Here is a 25,192-nt window from a genome sequence, read left to right as displayed (position 1 = left end):
ATTCCATCTCTTAAAAAACAAAAAGAATTAGTTAAGAATACTGGCAGGCTCCGGCACACAAACTAAAGAGATAGGATTTCTTATCTGGCCCTATTACTAAAACATCGTGACCCTCAGAATGTTAACAGTAGACCCTCTTATTCAACAATAAAGGATACGACCCTCTTATCCTTATTCGACAGCAAGGATAAACTATGATCCAAATGCAAAAAGCCTCACATCCACTCTTGTCCTACCTATACACTGTAGATAGAACGAGAAAATTTGTTCACAATGTTGCATACCTGTTCTCCTTGTCTACTCCTCTGCATGACGTTATTTTCCCAGTTTGAAATGCATCCACTCCGATTATTATTATACTTATAGGTAACACAGTACCATGTAACCAGAGAACATTTTTTATGTTTTGTGACTTAATTCATTTCCCTTCTTGTCTAAACTCTTCTTTATACATCTGTCCCAGCTGTGCTCCAAATGTTCCTGGCTCCCTCTTTACTGATATTCCTTAGCGGCCTCAAATCAACATTTCCAAAACTGAACTTCTCATCTTCTCTCACAAACTGCACACTCTTCATTAGTATTTAATCTTGGCAAATGCACCTTCAACAGCCCAGTTAGATGCCCAAGTCAAAACCCACATCTCATCTTGGCTCCTCCCCTTCTCTCTCTCCCAGCAGCGTCTAATCAATTACTAAGTCTGTCTCATCTGCCTCTCAAATCTGCCAACTAATCTCCTTCCCCATTCTCACTCACCTGGCTCAAGCTATTTTTCCTGGAATACCCTGCTTCTTAACCGGCCTTTAAGTCTTGAGCTCTGAGCTCTGTCCCACCACAATTTATTCCCTACAATGTCACCTGATGGATCTTCCCAGAATGTCAGTCTCATCCCCACACTCATACAGGCACTTCATCACTTAAAACTCTTCAGATGCTCTATATTGTCCCAGGACAAAGGCCAAGCATCTTTAGAAGGCCAAGCCTCTACATGAACCTCTAGCCTCACTTCTTTCCTCTCCCTTCTATACTATGACCTATGCATCCTGGGTTTTCAAGCCCTTCAAATGGGCCATATTCTTTTGTCTACTGTCTGAAATACTCTTCATCCCCACTTCCCCACCTGCATCTTACCAATTCTTACAACCTTTCAGCTCTCAACTCTTCCTCTGGAAGCTTTTTCCTACAGCCCTGTGTCCTCTTAGATGCTTCCACAGCACCCATACTTGCCTACTGTAGCTGCTACTGGGTATAATATATTACATCTACATTTCCCACTAGAAGACCAGCTTTACAACGACGTGTCTCTCTTGTTCACCATAATATTCCCAGCACCTATCTCACCACCTGGCACATAATAGAGCTCAATAACTACTGTTTGAAAAAAATACATGAGTCCACTTTTAGATACAATTCTGATGTTGTACCTCTGCATATGAGTCTCTGACTCCCTAATTTTGGCAGATCAACCAGGAACAACAGACAGCCAAAAGGAAGAGATGTATGTTATCTATCCTGTTCTTAGCATAATCCTATCCCCTTCAAAAGCACACGCACATAGAAAGCAACTCAAGCAATCTAAAGTAATCGTAAGGTCTTAAGTTTTCCAAAATTTTAGAACTTCAGTGCTGAAATGACTTAGGTTTGCTTACAACTGAGGAAACTGAGGTTCACGATTTATCCAATGACAGATAACTATTTTGTGATATAGCTGTTTCCCTCTACAAACTTCCCACATTAGTGTCCAAAAGACCATAAGATTTCAGCCAAAAAGTGAATTGCACTGAGTATTAGAGTTAATTAACCATTAATCAGTTTAATGCAAAGAGGGTTTAGCATTTCAAAACACTTTTTGCTTTTTCCCCATAACTACCTACTTTAAAAAACTACACTAGAGAGAAAAAGTGTGATTTAACATCTTAATTACAAGTTCACATTTGTACTGATAAGAGTCAGGATTTTAGATTTTAGTTTCATTTAAAAACAACAACATTTTTCCATGTAGCAAAAACAAAAGAATACCCTTCTTGATCCCCTGTCATTTCAAAATGTGCTATGTATTAAAACCATAGTTTTAATGTGAAATTTTCTCAGTGAGCATATATGTACTCTTTTTATAATGAGGAATAAATTAGTTACTTAAAAAAAAACTCTGTAATGGATGTTATAAAGGGAAATGGTTTATAGGGTATTATCATGAGTATAAAACAGGCTACAGAATGGTATGTACAATATTGTTTCCACTGGTTTAAAAATGCATTAGGAAACAAATAGAGGAAATATCAAGATACTAATACTGGTTGAATTAGATTAAGTGACAAAGTGACTTGCTAAGGTCATACGGTCAATGAGAAGTAGAGCTGGAATGTATTACAGTTCATTATTTTCTATCCCACCTTATATAAAAAGGTGCCAACTCTTTGAATGAAATGACTTTTTTGCTTATCTGCAGTGGTGGATATCACAAAAATTATGCATGGACCTTTTTTTGGTCCATGCTATCGTTAGTATTAAGTGCATTTTATGTGTGGCCCAAGACAGTTCTTCCAGTGTGGCCCATGGAAGCCAAAGGGTTAGATACCCATGGAACTGTTAAACTTTCAGAGGGTCAGAACTATCACTGCTACTGATGGCAGCCAACCAGCAAAGAATTGGGGAACTTGTAGATGTAGCTGAAATATCAATAAAAATAAGTTGGAATTGATTTATATTTTTAAAGTCCTACATTTTAAAAAAAATGAAAAATGTTCCTTTAATCCGGTCTAACAGGTATCATTCCATTTGAGTAAAACTGATTGTGCTCACAAACTGTGATGGGCCCAGATAGGTGCTCATTCACAAAGACCTTAGTATTTTAGAGGGGAAAGAGTTACGCATCTAGATTCCTACAATATAAGGCAGGCATGAGAGGTGTCCAGTGATCTCTCAACCAAGTGCTACAGAAACATCCACGAGAAAGACAGACGTTTCATTCATTCCTTTTCCTTTAGGAAAATCTCTCTGAAGAAAGGGCTTTTATCTTTTTTCTTCCACATGCTATGGGTGGAGACGACTGGTTGCATACGTGGCGTATCTTGAAAAATATGAAATCTGGAACCAGAAGACCTGACCTATCTCTTATAAGACATATAACCTCAAACAAATCACTTTCTAAGGCTGCCAACCAGAGAACATTTCCTGTAGTGAGCACCACACTTGAAACTTCCAGTGAAGCTTATAGTGAAGGGTGGGAGGGAGCATTCTTTTCAGAAAAACAATTCGTAAAGTCTCTAACTCAGAATGAGAGGCCAGGAGCTTCAGTTTCTCAGCTTTGCAAATACACACTACAAGACACAGAAACCATAGGGAAACGTAGTACAAAAGCAGAAGTAACAATAGATGTTGCTATAACTTCATTAATTCAAAGTAAGAATGACTTTGCTACCTATGTTTCCATAGGTTTTTGCCAAAGCATATATCTGACTGTAAAAATGGAATGCTGTATTTGTGCTAGTGAGAATTTATCACTTACCCGGTATTTTAAACAAAACCTTACATAGTTTTTATCATTATAATCAAGAACATCAAACTAAACTAAGAAAAATACACAGCTCTTTTCAAACATAAAAATAAGGTGCTAGATTTCACTGATAAACTATATGGAGAAGAAATAAACCAAAAGGTAAAAGTGAGGAAAAAATTACTTATGAAAATCATGGATCTACACTGCAATAGAATTATTTAGACCTAAGAAGTTCACAGTAAAGGAAACACTAGAAAGCTCAATCATGTTGTGCTTGTAAAATTAAGAATGAAACTAGAAATTTTTATAAAAATTAGATAAACAAATGTTTTATTTCAAAAGAGAAAAAAACAGCTAGGCTACAGTTAAATTTAACATACAAACTGAAAGCAACACACCTGTTTAGGGAAAAGAAAGTTGTGTTCAAATTGGTAAAGTTGTAAAAACCACTTTTGCAAAGTAATTTGAAGAGATCCTGCTGGTTTCTCTCTCCTACCTCACTCCCCAATACCTTATCCCTTTTTTAAAAATTATTATTAGCACAACAATTACAAACAACCTAAGAATTTCGCTTCATGTCCCACAACGTAAAACCAAGAGAAAAAGTTTTTTCAAAGTCAGTCGATAATCCCTACTCTACTTGAGAGCCTGTATCTTTCTACTTTGATGAAAAACAATCTTCTCTCTAGTTAATAAAGAATACCACAAAGAGAGAAACAGGCACTCATAGAAATGGGATCCTTGCTCAAACCTCAATATTCATTACATGTTTACAAAATCATCACTCCTTAAAAAAAAAAGAAAGAAGAAGAAAAACCAAAACCCACACAGATAGACTATCCCCATTTAATTTTATTATGAAAATGAAAGTAACAACAGGAAACGGCAGCAGGGTATTTGATAAGCTCAATTAGCAGGAGGATCAAATGAAGTGGTGACATGCCATTATGACCTCAGGGGTTAAAGATTCAATTTTCCATCTGGCGAAATCTAGATTTCCAACATGAATGCTGACACCACCTGCTGTATGTTATTAGGCATTATCCTGAGCAATCCCTAAGCATTTTCTGTACAACAGGTATAGCCTCAAGTTATTTCATATTTCATTCTGCAATATAATTGCTTTCCCATGAAGAGAAATAAAAAATAAATCCCATATAATGGCTCATTCAAAACAGATATTAAAATCCACACTAAAGCATTTATTTATCAATCATGGCAGTAGCAAAAATATCCAGATCATTTTTCTTCTAAGTCACAATTGACATTGTAGCTATCATTTTCTATAGCACCTAGGAGTCATTCCAATTAAGAGTTCCCTTCATAGGTTTTTGTTTTGTTTTTTTAATACAGATAGGATCTCACTATGTTGCCCAGACTGGTCTTGAACTCCTGAACTCAAGCAATCCTCCCACCTCGGCCTCCCAAAGTGCTGGGATCACAGGCATGAGCCAACATGCCTGGCCCATTTATAGGTTCTTAATTAATAGCCTCTTGCTACTGAAATGGAATTTCGCCCTGTTTACTAAGAATCAGATCTACAGAACTTCACAAAATGAAAATTCACTGGCCGGGCGCGGTGGCTCACACCTGTAATCCCAGCACTTTGGGAGGCCGAGGTGGGTGGATTATGAGGTCAGGAGATTGAGGTCATCCTGGCTAACACAGTGAAACCCTGTCTCTACTAAAAAATACAAAAAATTAGCCAGGCATCCAGGCATGGTGGCACACGACTGTAATCCCAGCTACTCAGGAGGCTGAGGCAGGAGAATCGCTTGAACCTGGGAGGCGGAGCTTGCAGTGAGCCGAGATCGCACCACTGCACTCCTGCCTGGGTGAGAGTGAGACTCCGTCTCAAATAAATAAATAAATAAATAAATAAACAAATATTCACTGCATTTCAAAATTTAATAGTTAATCTATTATGTTTCTTTGAGGCAATGGTAAACACTTTTAAAAATGTTTATACAACGAGTGCTAGAGCCCATCTGTGAGTGTTCGGACCCTTCCATACATGCGTTATCAAGAATCATGCCATTAGACTCTGCAGGTGGTAAGCCAATGAATGCAGAGCTCTCATCTGGATTCATTTGATGTGATTTGCATACTAAAATGTTTGCACACACAAACATGAAGGCACATACATCTACACACACACTCTACTGTAAGTGAACTATAGATACAAGTTCAGATACTCAGTCTTTAGATTTCATACTGGACAGTCAACAGCAAGGCAATAAATATCACAACTGTTTTAATACCTGTTTTCCGAGATATACCAATACCAATTTTTTCTAATAAAATTAACTTTTCACCATCTGTACCTTCTTCCCTAAAAACATTCATCAAGCTTCCCATGTTAATCCAGTTACTTTTTAGTGTTTGGTAGGTCTAGGGGTTCCCTTCTCATTAAAACTTATTCCTGACCAGGCACGGTGGCTCACACCTGTAATCCCAGCACTTGGGAGGTCGAGGCGGGCGGATCACCTGAGGTCATGAGTTCGAGACCAGCCTGGCCAACACGGTGAAACCCCATCTCTACTAAAAATAAAAAAATTAGCCGAGAGTGGTGGCATGGCCTGTAATCCCAGCTACTAAGGAGGCAGAGGCACAAGAATCACTTTAACTTGGGAGACAGACGTTGCAGTGAGCCGAGATCGCACCAATGCACTCCAGCCTGGGTGACAAGGGCAAACCTCTATCTCAAAAAAATAAATAAATAAAAAATAAACCTTAGTCCTCAGGTGATTTCGTTTTCTTCCTCCTGGGTAAATAGATATGTCAGCAATGTGAGCATCTAAAAATTCATAAGTAACTCTATGAAAACTTACTTGACTTTCTGAATCCACACACAGTAGTCTGAGATGTAGAGATCATTCAGTATGTATGCTGGGTCGTTTTCCTGAAAAATTTTGTGAATATCCAAGAGACACTTTAAAACTGCACTTTTACCTGAAGAAAATTGAAAAAAACCATAAAATTATCCTTAAGAAAAAGAAATTCAGATCCTGAGAGGTAATATATTTAAAGCAGTTCAGAATCCTAATCATTTCTTAAGAATATTTTTAAACGCAAAAAAATTTATGAGTCCTATTAGGTCTAAATCCCTTTATTGACTTCCTTAAGAATTACACATAATCTTTGGCCGGACGCGGGGCTCACACCTGTAATCCCAACATTTTGGGAGGCCGAGGCGGGCAGATCATGAGGTCAGGAGATCGAGACCATCCTGGCTAACACGGTGAAACCCTGTCTCTACTAAAAATACAAAAAAATTAGCTGGGCGTGGTGGCGGGCGCCTGTAGTCCCAGCTACTCGGGAGGCTGAGGCAGGAGAATGGCGCGAACCCGGGAGGCAGAGCTTGCAGTGAGCTGAGATCATGCCACTGCACTCCAGCCTGGGTGACAGAGTGAGACTCCATACCCCCCCCAAAAAAAAAATTACGTATAATCTTTATATTCTATTGTTACAGCTGACTAGTTGTGGTTATCATTAAAATGCTATGAAATACAACTAGGTCTATTAAATGAAAGGCAGGAAGTTTTCTAAACCAAATGAATATTTAAATGCATCATAATTTTAATTAGATAATGTTCTTCCAACTCAAGCTTTCAAAATAACATGGAAAACTGTATTCTAAATTTCAAACTTCTTTATTTCTTATGTCAACATTTTCTGTCAAGGAATTATCTACTAATAAATTATTTTATCTTAAAGAATTGAAGAAAACTCAGTTTGAACACTCAAACATCATAGCACTACTTCAGAAGTAAGCTGACAAAACTCATATGAACAAAAGCCATCAAGGATTAAAGTCTTGTTCAACCTAACTACTTCCTCCTGGTTTTTAAATGAACCTAATTTTAACCTAACCAAAGTCTACAAAAGGAGCCTTTTACAATTCAACAATTCCCTAGGTGTTCCACACTTCATGATATTCCCTGAAATTTATTAATTATAAGGTGAACTATTAATACCATATCTAGAGTATTACCACTTGCTTTGACCTGTGAAATTCAGTATTTTCAGTTTAACAGTTTCATTCTTATCTTCACAGTTCTGAAACACAGAAATACTGTATACTGAGTTCATGAAGACACTCGATGCGCTTTCATCGACATTTCCCATTTAACTTTTAGATCATAAAAGAATCATGAGCTAGATGATGACACCTCAAGATCCTAAAATTGCTGACACTAAATTTTTTAACATAATTAACACTAGAAAGTAAGTTTCAAAAGAGCAGGGGCTTCTGTTTTACTTAGTGGTTAATCCCCAATACCTAGAACAGAACACTGCAGCAGCAGGTTTTCCATTTAAGTATTCTAAGAATGAATGAATACATGACAGACACAGCAATCACCCAGCTTAAATCCTTAAAATTTCTTTCATTCTACAGTCTCACCCATCAAATCCTGATGATTTTTCCTTGGAAATGCTCCTTGTATCTGCCCTTTGTCTGCCACTGCCTGAGCTCCTATGTTCACTCATATTCTCGTCTCACGTCTCGATTTTAAGAATCTTCTTGCCTATCTTTCAGATTCCAGACTCTACCCCTTCTAACACACATTTTTTAATGCACTGTTTTCATGGAATCTCTTCCCTGCATATGTTCTCAATGCTCTTTCTACAGACTTGTTTCCGCGCCTTTTTCCCTTCTCATGTGACCTAGCCCGCTATCAAGGTCTAGCTCCAGTCTTCACTCCTTCGGGAAGCTCTGGGCTGACTTTCCTAGTCTTCACGGTCCTTTACTAAATGCTGCAAAGAAGTGGAAAGGAAACTCAAAATGGGGAAAATCCTCCCCAAACCTCTCCTGTTCAATTCCCAGAAGGAAAACTGGAGGCTCCAGGATGGGTAAGATACAGGGCCACTGAGTTGAGGGACCAGGATCTAAATTCCAATCTTAATGGCTCCAGAGGCTACCCACTGTGCCATGCTACCTGTATGTTCTTGCCCCATCCAGTCTATATCACGTTTTTATTACTCAAGGACTTATTAGTGACTTTAACCCCTAAGTAGGTAGTAAGTCCTTGAAAACAGAGTCCATGCCTTTTTAAAAAATATTAACTTGGTGGCTTCCTCATATGCAGATACAATAATGAATGAATGAAGAATGTCAATGGAAGCTCCACTGCTAGACTGATTGTGAAGAGAAACTAATATTTAGAAGGCCTAAAGCTACAAGATGTCAAGTTGATTTGGTTAAGTCAAGGTCAGTGCTATGGCTTATCAAAGTGGCCCAGCTTAACTATGTCAAATGATTAGTGTGGATCACCCAACAACAAGCCTATTTTAATTACAAACTAGGTAATGTTGAGAGCAGGGTTTGATGAAAGGAGGAGGAAATATAATCAAAATCTGCAGGCATGATGAAACCAAGTTTGCCACATTAGCCATATTACCCAAAGAATCAAGGAACAACTGACCTGTAAGAATGTTTTGAAGTTTTAATTGCCACAGAGAAGACAAATGTCACAGTAAGCATATGCCAACTAATTTCTTTCTTGCTTTCCTTCTCTCTCTCTTTTTAGGGGAAGGAGGGTGCAGAGGGAAGGAGTTAGTTTTATAAGCACTAAAAGTTTTAAATGTCAATCATAAGTCTTTACTGGAAAAACGAACTATTCTCTTGTAACTGGAATAAGCTTCTCTGCTATGTGACACTTCCACAATACTATCTCTCAAGATCCCACACTTTACTAACATAAACAGGTTAACAGAAAATGCAGGATTCAGGCTAGGCGTGGTGGCTCATGCCTGTAATCCCAGCACTTTGGGAGGCCGAGGAAGGCGGATCACAAGGTCAGGAGTTTGAGACCAGCCTGGCCAGCATGGTGAAACCCCATCTCCACTAAAAATATAAAAATGAGCCGGGCATGGTAGTGCGTGCCAATAGTCCCAGCTACTCGGGAGGCTGAGGCAGGAGAATAGCGGGACCCAGGGAGGCAGAGGTTGCAGTGAGCCAAGATCACGCCACTGCGCTCCAGTTTAGGTGACAGAGTGAGGCTCCGAAGAAAAAGAAAAGAAAAAGAAAAAGAAAAAGAGAAAAAGAAAAAGAAAAAAGAAAGAGGAAGAAAAAGAAAATGCAGGATTTGGAGAAAACCATTTGGCTGGAGCAAAGAGTTCATGTAGGGAAAAAAGGGAGAAGCAGATGAGTTTGGTAGAAATCAGACAGAAACAAGGAGGAAGAGAAGAATGCACTTGGACAGACTGAGTGAGAACGTCTCTAAACTTAGGTGTAGGCAGTAGGAATAAAGGACCCTACTCCGGGTATCGTAATGTAGAAAGGTACAGAGTTAAGGTCACATATTTAAGGAGGATCCACAGCAGCCATTACCTAATAAAATTATATACAGCTTCATTTAGCAGACATGCCTAAAGTGAGGTTGCCCTCCTGCTAAAGGCCACAGGCAAATTTAAATCTTCCAGCTATCACAAAAATAATAATAATAATAATAATGAAAAGAAATGTCAAATAACAGGCAGGGCATGGTGGCTCATGCCTTCAATCCCAGCACTTTGGGAAGCCAAGGCGGGCAGATCACCTGAGGTCAGGAGTTCGAGACTAGCCTGGTCAACATGGCAAAACCCCATCTCCACAAAAATACAAAACGGAGTCGGGCGTGGTGGCATACGTCTGTAATCCTAGTTACTCGGGTGGCTGAGTCAGGAGATTCACTTGAACCCAGGAGGTGGAGGCTGCAGTGAGCAGAGATCGCACCACTGCACTCCAGCCTGAGCAACAGAGCGAGACTCTGTCTCAAAAACAAACAAAAGAAATGTCAAATAACAAAAAATAAGAAATGTCAAAATTTTTTTTAATTTAAAGAGAAGAAATTACATTGTATTTGCATGTTCTGATTCCTATTTTCTAAAAAAAAAAAAAAAAAAAGACAAATACTCATTTAAAAAATGCTAGGCAGGGCACAGTGGCTCATGCTTGTAATGCCAACACTCTGGGAGGCCAAGGCTGGCAGACCACCTGAAGTCAGGAGTTCAAGACCAGCCTGGCCAACATGGTGAAACCCTGTCTCTACTAAAAATACAAAAATTAGCCAGCCATGATAGCAGGTACCTGTAGCCCCAGCTACTTGGGAGGCTGAGGCGAGAGAATCGCTTGAACCCAGGAAGCGGAGACTGCAGTGAGCCAAGATCACGCCACTGCACTCAATCAAGCCTGGGCGACTTGAGAGTGAGACTCCATCACAAAAAATAAATAAAATAAAAATAAAAAATCGTAGACGTATATACCCAAATGATATTAACAGTATCCGTCTCTACATTCACTGAGCAAATATGTGAGAGCCTGTCATGCACCTGACATTGTTCAATATGTGGGAGTACAGCTGTTTATTCTTTTCTATACTTTCCTCTATTTTCAAAACTGTCCACAAGAAACATTCATTATTTGTTTAACAAAAATTAAGACATGTTCAACTACACAGCCAACCCCTGAAAAATTGACAAATGAAGGTTACAAATTTGAATCCACATTTTAAATTATATTTTAAACAACTGAGAAGCAATGTTTAGATTAATATTTAAAAATCATATTGCACAGCAGTTTTGAAAGGGAAAGTTATATGCTCTCTTCACAAGCTGTGTTTTACCTGTAAGCCTTAAACTACTTTCACAGTATGTGATGTGACAAATATGGTAAAGATAACCAGGCTACTGGCAGTTGACAATCTAGAATAAAAAGTACATGAAAACCATTCTCTCCCCAACAATATGCATTGTTACTCTGAGGTCACACTTGATCTCTTCTGTTCTGACTATGTCACCATAGATGACTATAGCATCACAGTCAGGAGACTCACCAAGCATGTGGCTGGGCTTTTTTTTTTTTTTATTCAGTCTCTTTTGTACTGACTGCTCTTTCTATCAGACCCTCAGCCACTTACCTAGCAGCTATGAGCAAAGGAAAAATCTGGCCCTCTTCCAGGTTGTCACATGGCCGGTGGCCAGAAGCCTATGGGGACTCAAAGTACACGGTGCCTGTGGGGCTCTATCCAGTCGTGGGCTCATCACACACGATATGGGCATAAAAAAATGCTAAGGCCTAAGTCCAAGAGAATCATTTCTGCTCAAAGGCACTGCAGGAAAGTGACCATTTTTAGACAGTTCACTGCCAGGTTCAAAGCAGAAAAAAAAACAGTGCCTTGCACAGTAACCACGGTAACTATTTTCACTGCAGAACGCACTAACAGCGCTCTCCAGGATGTTAAATCCCAAGAGTCAGGGATTCTTTAGGATGGACTTGGTTGAACAAGTCAACCCTATCCATGGAAGAATGACTCTAAGACCAAGAATTCTTGTTCACTCATGAAAGCAGTTTAACACTAGTATCCTGGTATTATAAATGACAAGTGCCATGAATGTTTTACTTCAGGGAAAGACTAATGACAACACAGAGAAACGTAATGACAAGATAAAGAAAATATAGATGACAGTAATAAGTAGGTAGGTAGTAAATAGGATTTAACATATTCCCTGGCTTTCCTTTAAAGGAAAGGTAAACTAAGAACAATGTGATTTCCTGTCTGGACAGAAGTGGCATCTCAGGTTAATATATCTTAATACAAAGACAAGATTGAGTTGTTCTAAATAGAATCCCTTGGCTTCCTGAAATCCTCCTATTAGGAGAGCAGGGTTGGGAATAATCTTTCACTGACAGACCAGCTCATGGCTGGAGGCACATAAGAAATGGTTTCTATCTCTAGGAGATGATCAGGGAAGTGGATGTTTTTGCTGGCTAAAAGCCAGCATAAGAAAAACAATGTAAGTTGCTAAATCTATACAGTAAGAGCTAAATTTCTTTTCAATTGCTGGTACATTACAGCTATGTGACTGTGGTTTTCCGGGTATCTACTCTGCCCTTTAAAGTTCTGAGTTACCCAAGACAAGAAGCTAATTGCTTCTTGGCCTTTTGGCTAAGATCAAATGTCATATCTGTCCTTATCAAGAGGCCAAAATAAGAAAATGGACCAGGCCTAGTGGCTCACACCTATAATCCCAACACTTTAGGAGGTGCCAAGACAGGAGGATCACTTGAACCTGGGAGTCTGAGACCAGCCTGGGCAACATAGTGGGACCCCATCTCTACAAAAAAATAATAATAATTTTAAAAATAATCAGTAAAGAAAAGAAGAGTGGTTATTCCAAACACCTGAGGGAAAGCACTGCTTGGTCTTTTTTTTTTTTTTTTTGAGACGGAGTCTCGCTCTGTCGCCCAGTCTGGAGTGCAGTGGCGCGATCTCGGCTCACTGCAAGCTCCGCCTCCCGGGCTTACACCATTCTCCTGCCTCAGCCTCCCGAGTAGCTGGGACCACAGGCGCCCGCCACCTCGCCCGGCTAGTTTTTTGTATTTTTTTAGTAGAGACGGGGTTTCACCGTGTTCACCAGGATGGTCTCGATCTCCTGACCTCGTGATCCACCCGTCTCGGCCTCCCAAAGTGCTGGGATTACAGGCTTGAGCCACCGCGCCCGGCCTGCTTGGTCTTTATTTGTAAAATCATCTCAAAATAACAGCCAACATTACTATCATTTAAAATACATAGCTTAGTATAATAGATACCTGGCTAGAAAATGGGTAGAATTCTGGGATTCTGATGAGACCATATTATCAAAACAGATATCTTATGATTTCAACACTAATTTTCATATGTCATTTGACCATAAAAAGGGAGAAGGCAGAAAAACTGTGTCAAATTAATCTAAATTAAGACAACCAAAGTGGGGTAATTTGCTTTAACACCAGGCCCTATCAGGAAATAGAATAAAGTCAAATTCCTAAAAATTAACACAAACACACACATTAACTTTAGCATTAAGAAGGCTTCTAGGTCTATGCAATTTTTTTATCCTCTAATTTCTCAGATGCCATTTAAGCCTAGATTTCTGAGCTGTATTAAGAAACACATACTTGAAGCAATGAATTACTATTTTGAACACAAACTTATAGTCCTGTCAATTTAAAAAGTATTCTTTGTTATTAAAATTACATATATTATCTGTATACTCGCAAACAAAATTAACAGGAAGCAAACATGTACTTTGTAGATGTCCCCTTTGCCTGGAATGTACAACCCTCAATTCAACCCCAAATTTACCGTCTATCCAAGTCTCAAATCAGACATTACTTTTTCTGGGAACAGGGTTCCAACTCTTCCCCCCAGCTGGTTTAGGGTTCCCTCATATACACGACATACGCCCCTATTACAGTAGTGCTATTACAGTAGTGCTATCGTTTGAATGCACCCTGCAAAAAGCATCTGTTGGAAAGTTAATCCACAGTGCAACAGTGTTGGAAGATGGGGCCTAATGAGAGGTATTTAGGTCATGAGGGCTCTACCCTCATGAATGTTAATGCCAATTATAAAAGAACTTGAGGCTGCCAGTTCAATCTCTTGCCCTCTTTCTCACCATGTGATACCCTCTGCCACATTCTGATGCAGCAAGATGGCCCTCACCAGTCCCGTGATCTTGGATTTCCCAGCCTCCAGAACCATGAGCCAATAATTTCTGTTCTTTATAAATTACCCAGTCTGTGGTATTCTGTTACAGCAGCACAAAACAGACTTAAGGTAAGTAATTAGGAGCTACCCACTTGCTCTGCACCAGATACTTTATATAATTACATGATTTAACCCTACAAGTTAGGTACTTTCTTCCCTGTTTCACAAATGAGAAAACTGAGGCTCAAGGATATGAAGGAGTTGGCCAAGATCACAGCTAGGAAGCGAGAATCAGAACTGGAAAATAAGTTGTCTGACCCTCAGCCACTATGCAATAAATCCATTGTCAGTATTTATCACCATGTGTGATGAAGTCCTTGACAGGAAAGGACATGACTTTTCATCTTTCTTCCTTGGCCTAGAACAATCAATGTCCAGCAAATTGTATGATCCTGTTCAATAAACGCTGGTTGTTAATCTACAGTCTGGAGTACAAAGAATCTAACTTTAAACACACCCAGTCAAATTGCTCAGTTAGCATATACTAGTTATAAGATCTCTGTGGTCTACAGATTTGCTTTAAGTTATTTGCATCGTGACAAACATGGCATATACAATTTGTTTACTCCTTCCCTAATTACATATTTCCCTGACGAGAAAAGAATGTAGCTGTACAAACTTTATTACATCACTGTACCATTAAAAGTTCAAATAATGAATTTAACCCAAGGCTACTTTTTGCCTTTTCTGCTCTAACAATCCCTGCAAGATTCGCCAGTTTGGAAGGACAGCCTTGACATTAACTCTGTCCTCTTTCTTAAGTAACTGGTCAAAACAGTGACTGTTTCAGTTTAGAAATACATGACTAGATGCCATCAAAACTACATAATGGTAACATGACTAATTTCAATTTCTTCAGACAACTAAGAATGAGGCATCCAAGTTCAAGGTAGAACATTAAAAATATATAGTCCATCTACGCAGTAAGGAGAGAAGTAGATTAAAAAGCTGAAGATGCATGGGAAAAAAAGCTCTTTGAAACAGCCGCAACCTAAACTTGAACTTTTAAAAAACCCACAGGCATAGAAAACTTCAAAATTTTGTGGGTAAAATTTGTATTCAATTTTTCCATCTTAAGAATTACAGTATGTATTTCAATGCCCTTTGTACTTTTAATTAAAACAATTACACTCCATTTTTTCCAATAAATACCACTTAATAGAGTTCTAATTCTTTGAAATTTGTTTTATTTCAAAATGAAAAAAAAACTAAAATTTCATGAAGTCGGAAAGAAGAAATAGGAGTATACAGGAAAAAGACAACTGGATATCTCAAAGAGCTCATAAAAAGAAAAACCAAACCTAAACCTAATCCTACCACTGATGAATTTATTTTGGTGATCTCAAGTACTGATAAGTATGTCAAGGTAAACAAGGAGAAAAACTAAACCGTTTTGAAATCCTCACTGTGTTTCAGTGAATATGTTTGCTTTCTGCTAAATGATGTGCACACTGGTAGACTGAGCTATGCTTCTTTATATTTTAATCAATGGATAATAAATATAATTTAGTAAAGCTGATTAGATATGTATCTCTACATGTAAGTTTAATTTATATGAAAAGGATGCATGAAAATTTTGACTATGAAATTAAGATCTTAGAACTGTGTTCCCCAATTCTAAAAAGCCAAGGAAAGATCATTAAAAAGCTACACATAAATAATCTTATGCAGTTCTTAGCTAATTTCTCACAAAGTAAAAATGGTAACAATCCCAACAGTTCCACTGGGGACCAGCTGTGCAGCCCAGAGTTTGCTTGCTTCTGGTATCACTTCTTAGCTGTTCGGTACTTAATCTGAATCTGTTTCCACGGGGATAAATTAGAAGAAAAATTCTTAAGAATTGCTATGGAAATTAAATGAGACAACAAACATGTAAGTACTTTATATACGAAAAGGGAAGGACAACAACAGGTCATATGATCAGCCCTGGCACTCCCGTTACTGGCCCCTGCCCCCGCTACCTGTGAAGCACCTGCCCACATATTCCTTCCTCCTCAGTGCCGTGGCTAGCGCTGTAGTTCAGACCATACTGCCTGTCCCCAGACTACCTTGGGTCTAGGCAAGAATAAGTCTCTTCTCTTCTCCATGCCTACTAACTTCACCCTTCTCAATGACTCTATCCTAAGTGTTGCTACCAGATGAATCTGATTTCATAAGCCTCTCACCAGCTCCAATGCCAAACTCTTGGGTGGTTCCTCCCTGAATAAGACCCAAACTCATCAGCAAGCCATTGCAGGTTCCTTTCAGCCCAGTCCCAGCACAGTTTCCATCTTTACCCTACCATTCCCCTTCACACCTCTGGCCTCCAGACAGACGGGAATTTGCCGTTTCTTGGACATAGAACTCTTTTATTTTCCTTTTTCTGATTTTTTTGCCTTCTACTTTCTCAGGGAATACCCTTCCTCCACATCTTCTTTTCTAAATCCTACACATTCTTTAGTAACTATCATTATATATCACTCATTAGGTCTATGCTGTTTGCTCCTTCCCTATTAATCCCTTCTCCTCCCACTACTAACAAGCACTCTATCTGGGTCAGAGTGAAGTGTGGTAACTGAAATCCTATCACTCATTTCCTCCACCCTGACCAGGCTCTGGCTGACAAGATTAACAATACAAAGTAGTCAAAAGAGAGGCAGGGCATCCACTTTTTAAAAAGATTTTTTGGTGTTAACTACATTAGACAATGCGGGACATCTCTTACCTCCTTTGCCTGCCCCAATCTTAGAACCTGTATCAGGCTGAGACTCAGTCTCAAGCTAGGACTGAAGGAGCAAAGACCTGGTGCAAGCCTTCACTGCAGCTAGAAACTGGCAGGTTCAAGAGGGTTGAGAAAGACAGGCTGGCACTTAGCTTGCTTTAGAGCAGAGACTGAAAACCGGGGGCCTCCCAGGCTGACGTGGGCTCTCAGACATGCTATGGCTCTTACAGTGTGATTTTAAATTATTTTACTTCTTTGTTCATACTTAAGCTTTAAAAGATTTTAAAGCTTTCTACTTTAATTTTACTTTCTACTTCTTTTTAAAACTGGCAATACTACATATTCACACAGCACCAGTAGGCTACAATTGAGCCATGTATCTCTCGAGTTCACACAGGCCTCATTAGTCTCTATTTCCTTAAACCCTAGCATCCTTATTCATTTACCTGCTTGGCGAAGTAGCCACCTCAGTTTGCCTCTCCTAATGTACAGAAGTCTACTCTAACGTGAGCCAACTAGATCAGCTACATTTCATCCTGTGGGAAGGCGAGAGAAAACAGCTGAAATGATCTACTTCAATGCTGGCCACTATTTGGAATGGCAAGCAGCCAAAGACCTCAGCTCCCTACAAAAGGGCTCCCTCCAACCTCCATGTACATACCCAAGGCAGAGATGGTAAATTTTCTCTGTAAAGAGATAGAAAGTAAATATTTTGGCTTTGCAGGTCAATCTCTGATGCACTTACTCAATTCTATCATCTTATCACAAAAGCAGCCATAGACAGTATGTAAGTGAATGAGCCTGTGTTCCAATAAAACTTTATTTATGGACACTAAAATGAGAATTTAAAATAATTTTCCCAAGTCACAAAATATTATTTTTATTTTTTTCAACGATTTAAAAATGTAAAAAGCATTGTTAGCTCAAGGGCAATAGAAGATGGATTTGGCCTGTGGATGGCCATTAAGGTAATTTCTTTTTTTTTTTTTTGTTAGAGACAAGGTCTTACTCTGTCACCCAGGCTACAGTGCAGTGGTGTGATCATAGCTCTCTGTAACCTCGAACTGCTGGGCTCAAGCAATCCTCCTGCCTCGGGATCCCAAGTAGTTAGGACTACAGGCACACACAACTATGCCCTGCTAATTTAAAAAAAAATTTTTTTTTCTAGAAACAAGGTCTCATTATGTTGCCCAGGCTGGTCTCAAACTCCTGGCCTCAAGAGATCTTCCCCCTTCTACCTCCCAAAGTGCTGAGTTTACAGGCATGAGCCACCATACCTGTCCGTTAAGGTCTTTTTTAAAGGGAGTCTCTCCTTTGTATCTTATAAAGACTTACATTTTGTTCTTGTTTTGAACGTTTAAGTTCTGAGGTATATGTGCCATGGTGGTTTACTGCACACATCATCCCATTACCCAGGTATTAAGCCGAGTATCCACTAGCTATTCTTCCTGATCCTCTCCCTCCTCCCACCCACCCCCTCCCACCCTCCGAAAGCCCCAATGGGTGTTGCTGCCCGTGTCCATGTGTTCTCGTCATAAATACTTACATTTTGTACCCTATCTTTTGACCTATCATTCCTATTACACAACAAACTCCTTAAGAGCTAAGACCAAGTCATAAATATCTTGTAACTCCTCACCAATTCTGTTATACTCCCTTGCATGGAGAATAGATTTGATTCATGTCTGTTGAATAAATAAATGTCTGCCACTTGTTGTTTTCCAACGCTAACTTCTTACTTTAAACTTTAAGTTGGGATATGGTGGCTCACACCTGTAAACCAGCACTTTGGGAGGCTGAGGCAGGAGGACAGCTTGAGCCCGGGAGTTTGAAGTTGCAGTGAGCCATGATTATGCCATACTGTACTCCAGCCTGGGTGACAGAGTGAGACCTTGTCTCTAAAAAATAAAAGAAATGAAATGAAACTCTAAATTACCTAAATATATATATAATCAGATGTTGCTTAATGATTTGGATATGTTCTGAGAAATGTGTCATTAGGTGATTCTGCCATGTGAACATCACAGAATGTACTTACACAAACCTAGATGGTAGTCTCCACTACACACCTAGGCTATAGTATAGCCTATTGCTCCTAGGCTGCAAACCAGTATAGCATATGACTGTCCCGAATGCTGTAAGCAATTGTAACACGGTGCTAAGTATTTTTGTATCTAAACATATCCAAGCATAGAAAAGATACAGTATATTCCAGCTCTTTTCTGATTCAAAGAAAAACAAACAAAAAAATTTAATAAGAAAATAAAGATACAGTAATCACAGTATTACAATGTTATGGGACCACTATTGTACATGTGGTCCATCACCGACTGAAAGTCGTTATGTGGTACATAATTGTAATTCTTACATGTATTCCAGGTAAAACATAAACTATTATTCAATTCAGTTCATCAAGGCCTCAGTATTAATACACAATAGGACCTTGATTCATTAGGGTCAAATAGAAGGTTTTCTCTTTGTTCCCCCAAAAAACACATACAATTTTCTGCTGCTATTTTCTTACAGAAAGTTACTTCCATAAAAAATCAGATCCACAAAAATAATCTCAAAACTGACTTTACATTTATTTAAAGAGGCACTAATTATAGAAGTTTTTTTTAAGCCATACATTCAAACCATGTAACTAAGTTCTAGGGATTTTCTACACTGCTCAGCTCAGAAGCTGCTGAAATTAACAAAAATAAGTAATACAGAAAATATAGTGTAGATTTAAATTGTATGTAATATTTAAGAGGTCAGCCGACTTGAAGCCATCACCCATCAGTAAGCATTTCTATATAACTCCAATTTTCAAAGAATACTAACATTTTAAAATATTTTAAGTGATATTTTTGAAGCCAAATAACCACAAGCTATTCATCATTTGTTGCAATTAAAAGGCAATTTATTATTTGTAAGCCATATGGGAAATGCTTCCCTCTACTGTGTATTTTAAGAGAACCAGGAATGTTTTATACAAATGTAACCCAAAAATTACCATGAGAGCAATCTAAACATTTTTAGTGATTAACATTATTTAGAAGTATTAGGGGGAAAGGGATTCTATGGAGATGACTAGAATTTGATATTCTTTCTTTTAATGTTTACATTTATACACAATACCCTTCTATAACGGGTTATAAGTATAAACCTGCAAATGCTCTGAGGTTAAATAATACATATGAATGGGAAGAATGTACTAATTTAGGAGGCTGGGAACATAGACTTGTACTCCAAGGAAGAAACAAGAGTAAAAGGAATTCACTTTGCCTCACAGAAGGAGAATCCAGAGTTCTCCCTTTCAAACATTCAGCAGCAGTTCATGATTTCCAGGAGTTAACTCCTGCTGTCCTCTGAAGTTCTCTCCTTTCTTGGATTAGTTGGTATGTAAAATGGTCAACAAAAACAGGTACAAATGCTACTTCAGTAGCTGACTTTAATTCCATGCTGAAGTTTCTGAGAGCACCGTGATTGTTCTATTCTTAGAAACATTAATTGGTATGGGGAATTAAGTCAGAAAAAAAAAGTTCAAGAACAATTTAGAATAGGAGGAAGAAAACACAAGGAATTACCATCTCCCGGGTAAGGAGCAGGGAATTAAGCAATAATATTTGAAAAGTAGAGATGTAAATTCCAGTGACCAGTTAACTCAGATAGGAAAGAAACTATCAACTAGTTTTAGAGGCTATAGAGCAAATCTCAGCATCAGATAGCATATCGATTTTCCATCATCTCATTCCAACAAACACATTTTCATAGCAGAAACTATACTATCCCATGAACCTCCTCACACGGTTTACTCACAATGTTTACAACATTCCCTCCATCCTTCAAGTCCCAATTCAAATCTCACAGCCTCTATGAAAATTTCCCTGACCCCTAGCAAAATGTGTCATCTCTCTCTTTTTTCAACTACTTAATCCACCTTTCTTGTAAGGCACTTACCACAGTTGACTATATATTTTATGTTATTGAGGGACATCTTAGCTCCATGGCTAGTGAACAGGCTCCCCCAAAAAAGCCCACACATTTATTTATTTTTCTATTGCTCTTTATATTTACAGGGTGCTTTGCATGGACTGGCTCCTGAGTAGGTATACATTCAAAATATGTGTCGAACAAATCAATGAATAGATGAACTCATCAAGCAATTAACAAGTACTTGAGGGCGCTAGGAAACTAGTAGAAGCTGAGAATTAAAGGTCAAATAAAGCAGAGGCTCCCACAATAGGAAGTTATATGTCTTCAATGACTTAAATGTAGGTCAGTTTCCCTGGCTTATATTTTCACTTTCCATATTTCTCTTTTGAGCTACTTAATACAAATGCAATTTTTCAAAAACCCTGGTAGTTGTGTAATTCTGTGCCCTGTGCCCCCATTAGAACTATTATATCTTCAGAATCCAGCTCAGCAGCCTCACACGGCAAGTTCTCAACAAATACTTGTTGAATAAATCTCAAAATAGTTTCATACGACGTATTTAAAGAGTAAAAATTAAAAGGCCTAACAATTCTTTAAAATGTCCAGAACTGGGAACTTACAGAAATTAAATATAGATAACTGTCAACACTGGAAAATCGCAGTGATTTCATCTTTTAGTTTTCGAGTTTGCAATATCTCCTCTACAATTCAATTTTTTAAAAAGTCATTTGCTATACTGACTCTGGAATAAGTAAAATGTAAACATTAAAAAGAAATTCACCTCTAAGGTCTCCTCCAAACTCGGAGCTCATCCAATACACTTGCCAAACCTCAACGTTTTAAACATCCATTTTTCTTTTAAAAAACTGATCAGTCATAAGCCCTGGGCTTGGTGCCATAGCTCTTCTTTTCTTTCTCACTGATTGTGTTATTTTATCTACAGAAGAGGTTAGTAAAGCAGTAATCTCTGAAAATGTGTTTATTAAGCCCAATTAATAACTGATACGTAAGGGCTATTAATTATCTGAAGTAATACAAGGTTTTAATTGGTGACAACAACTAGACTCCTGAAGGCTGTTTCTTGGGTTACTACCTGTTCAGTAGCTACTATTCATCAGACTTCACATGTTATTAAAAAGTAGGTTTCTATTAACCTTAAAAACAAAACAGCAAATAGAAAGAACAACTGTATATGTTTTTATTAGTATGGTGGTGAAGAGTAGTATGGTGGTGAAGAGTCCAGACTTAAGAAAAAAAAGACTTTGTCTAAGGGAAAATCACAACATGTACAAAAATAGGGAACACAGTATCATGAATCCCACATACTCATCACCCAGACAGCCATCAACTTGTAGCCAACCTTGTTTCAGCTACACCCCACCCACTTTCCCACAACCCACTCTGGACTATTTTGAAGCAAATTCCAGGCTTCATATAATTTCATTTATAACTAGTTCAATATATATAAGCACACAGACTCTAAGTTACACAGATCTGGAGTCAAATCTAGGCTCTCCCACCTACTAGCTGTAAGACCCTGGGCCATTGACTTCACTTCTTTGAGCCTGTCTTCTATTTGCAAAATGGGGATAGTAATGCTTGCTTCACAGGATTGCAACGTGAGCAAAATGAGATACGGCATCTAAAGAACTGAACTTAGTGCTGGCACACAGAAAGTAGCTAACACACGCAGCTATGGTTATTATTAACAAACTAGCCAAACCAGAGCTACTTCTATTTAAATTATGGGGTGTCCAAACAAATGAGCCTCTTCAGTGGCAATAATGGCATCCCTGTGCCATCCACCTGTACGTATTATCAACACATCAGGACAGAACTCTTTCTGACTCTTTTCTAACGAGGCTCACAAAGAAAATAACTGGTATCAAGTATCCCTATATTTTAAAGAGATACTAACCTCTTTATGCTGAACTTGTAGAGACAGAAACTAAAAATGATTTGTAATTCATTCGCCAAATATTCACCTTCAGGAGCTTAAGAGTAAAGAGGTCCAGAAAAAATCTCCATGGATAAAGGTGGTAGAGTGCTCTGCAGTTTCTTACCACACTCCATGGGTGCGGGAAGGAGGTGCTTTTCTGTTACCTCAAACCAAGAGAAACGGGGTTTTAATAGGCCCTAAGAGAGTACAACTTGCTTACCCTGGAAATTTTAACTGTAGACATCAACTGTAGAGTACAAAGATTGGTGTCTGGCTTCCATTAAGAAGCAGGACAGAGCAGCATGTGGTGGCCGAGTGGAGGAAAGCAGTATGTCCTGTCAAAGTGAAAGGGGTCCTCCTCCCTGCTGCTGGTCACCCACCCTCAGGCAGGTCCCAGCTGGGGAAGGGAAGATTTCCTTTTGTAATGAAGTTCAAAGTGGACATTTTAAGTGCTGAAATTAGACTCCTCTTGTGACTAGAAGTAGTAAAAGAACTTTTTAAAAATCTAAAGTGAAAGAAAAAGTTATAGGATATATATTATAGGAGACAAATATACGATATGATATATATAGGATATATATTCCATCCAAGAAGAAGGAAAAAAAAAGAACCCACAGAATGAGTTCAAAGGGAGAACTGGAAGCAAAAATTAAGTTGGTGTTTCTCTTCCACCCCATCCCATCCTACCCTTCTAATGGAAGTAAAGTAAGGAATACCTTCTATACATTAATAAGATGTAGACAATGCACTCACTAAATTACATAAATAATGTATGATCAAGTATTAAACTACGACTTGTCACTTCTAAAATGAGTAACTCTTCTGAGTGGGCCAGGTGCAGTGGCTCACACCTGTAATCCTAGCACTGTGGGAAGCCAAGGCAGGCAGATCACTTGAGGCCAGGAGTTCCAGACCAGCCCGGTCAAAATGGCAAAAGCCCACCTCTACTAAACATACAAATACTAGCCAGGCATGGTGGTGCATGTCTGTAATCCCAACTACTTGGGAGGCTGAGGCATGAGAATTTCTTGAACCTAGGAGGTGGAGGTTGCAGTGAGTCAAGATCCGCCACTGCCCTCCAGCCTTGGGCAACAGAGCAAGACTATGTCTCAAGGGAAAAAAGAAAAAAAAAGAATAACTCTTCTGAAGATACATTAGAAAATCTGCTTTTTCTCTTTTATTTTTAATTGACTAACAGCAGCTAAGTGATGCTTCCATGAAAAATTTTATCCATTCGTCCAAAAAGAAAGGAACAAAGAGGCAATAAAAGTTGAAGAGACAGAGACAGAGGAAAAAAAGGAGTCATGTGCCCCAAGATCCAAAGAGAGCAAGGTCCTTTGTTAAGCACTAAAACAGTACTTAAGGGGCAAAGCAGGATTTCCTGCCCGTAAGGAGTTTGGATTAAACAAAATAGCAATCTCCAGAGATAAACATACAGTCTTCTGAAGGAGGGGATGGAATGAAAAGAAATGCAAACCTGAAAAGAGCCAAAGGCCTAGTAAAGAATCCTTGTAAAGGCTACTTGTTAAGTCACATGAAGCCAATTCCTGGCTCTTTGAAAACTCAGATCTTAGTCAATCAGTTATAATGACATATTCTGTAGTTTCTGAAGCACTCCTACATTGGTTTTGAAAGCTCATTCTATTTAAGATCAATCCTTCTTTGGAGCCAGGGTTATTCATTACTTTCAACTATGGAACACTATACTGACCTTTATAATAAAAAGTGTGAACACTGTGACTGCATTTTGAATTATAAGTAGGCGTGAATTCATTCTTGGAAAACAGTAAATGCCAAACCAGAGCTACCTTTATTTAAATTATGGGGTGTTCAAACACATGAGCCTCTTCAGCGGCAAGAATGGCATCCCTGTGCCATCCACCTGTACAAAGACAGGTGACAATTCTCATCCAGAGCATGTCATCTCCACAGCTTCTGGCACAAATTCTAGACAACCCAGCCCTCAGTTTTAGCACTAACTAGCCACAACCCAAATTAGTCACAGGACACACTGTACATGGTACATAGAGGGTTCAGGTTCATTTTTAGCAGTGGCCTCCAGTGTGTTACTTCAAGTTTTATGTTGCTATCATAACACAGTTGATAAAACTACTTCTTGTCGTAGTGATAATGAATAAAAGTTGAGTCTCATTTTCAGTCCTGGCTTACTAAAACGGTTTGGGTAATTGATTCCTGTGTAAGTCAAGGCAATCGAATTTATTTTTGGTTATGCAATCACAGAACTGATTACTTTTCCAATAAAAGTCAAAAGAACTAGATTACTTCCCAGAATAAAAAGTAACAAGCAGTAGTTTGTATATGTGAGTGAGAGTGAGAGAGGGAGAGTGAGTGTGTGAGTGCGTGAGTGTGTGTGCAAACGGGCATGTGGAGGTTCTGCCAATTCTCCATCTGGAAGCCATGATATAACAGGATAACCGCAAACTGCATTCTCACTGGTTAAGTCCATGAATAATGCCCAGATAATCTAGCAGGCCTTAAAAAAGAAATGAATGGTGACGTGTAACTGAGGCTCACACAGTCATTTATAGTAGATTGATTTTCCAAGGTACTTTTAGCAATTCAAAAAACATCTTGGATGGAAGGCAAGAAGAAATAACACG

General features: G+C 38.7%; 1 protein-coding gene across 2 annotated transcripts in view; it reads right to left on the bottom strand.

Moving 5' to 3' along the window:
- Positions 1-25,192, bottom strand: part of SHQ1 (SHQ1, H/ACA ribonucleoprotein assembly factor) — a 107,324-nt gene that overhangs the window by 41,669 nt on the left and 40,463 nt on the right. For both annotated transcript variants that reach the window (XM_025374971.1, XM_025374972.1), the window contains exon 10: positions 6,328-6,448. In XM_025374971.1, the coding sequence (XP_025230756.1) occupies positions 6,328-6,448 (121 nt within the window). The remainder of the gene's footprint in view (positions 1-6,327; positions 6,449-25,192) is intronic.

This window comes from Theropithecus gelada, chromosome 2 (assembly GCF_003255815.1).
Source record: "Theropithecus gelada isolate Dixy chromosome 2, Tgel_1.0, whole genome shotgun sequence".
In the NCBI taxonomy this organism is placed as follows: domain Eukaryota; kingdom Metazoa; phylum Chordata; class Mammalia; order Primates; family Cercopithecidae; genus Theropithecus; species Theropithecus gelada.
This window is presented reverse-complemented; position numbering and strand designations above follow the sequence as displayed.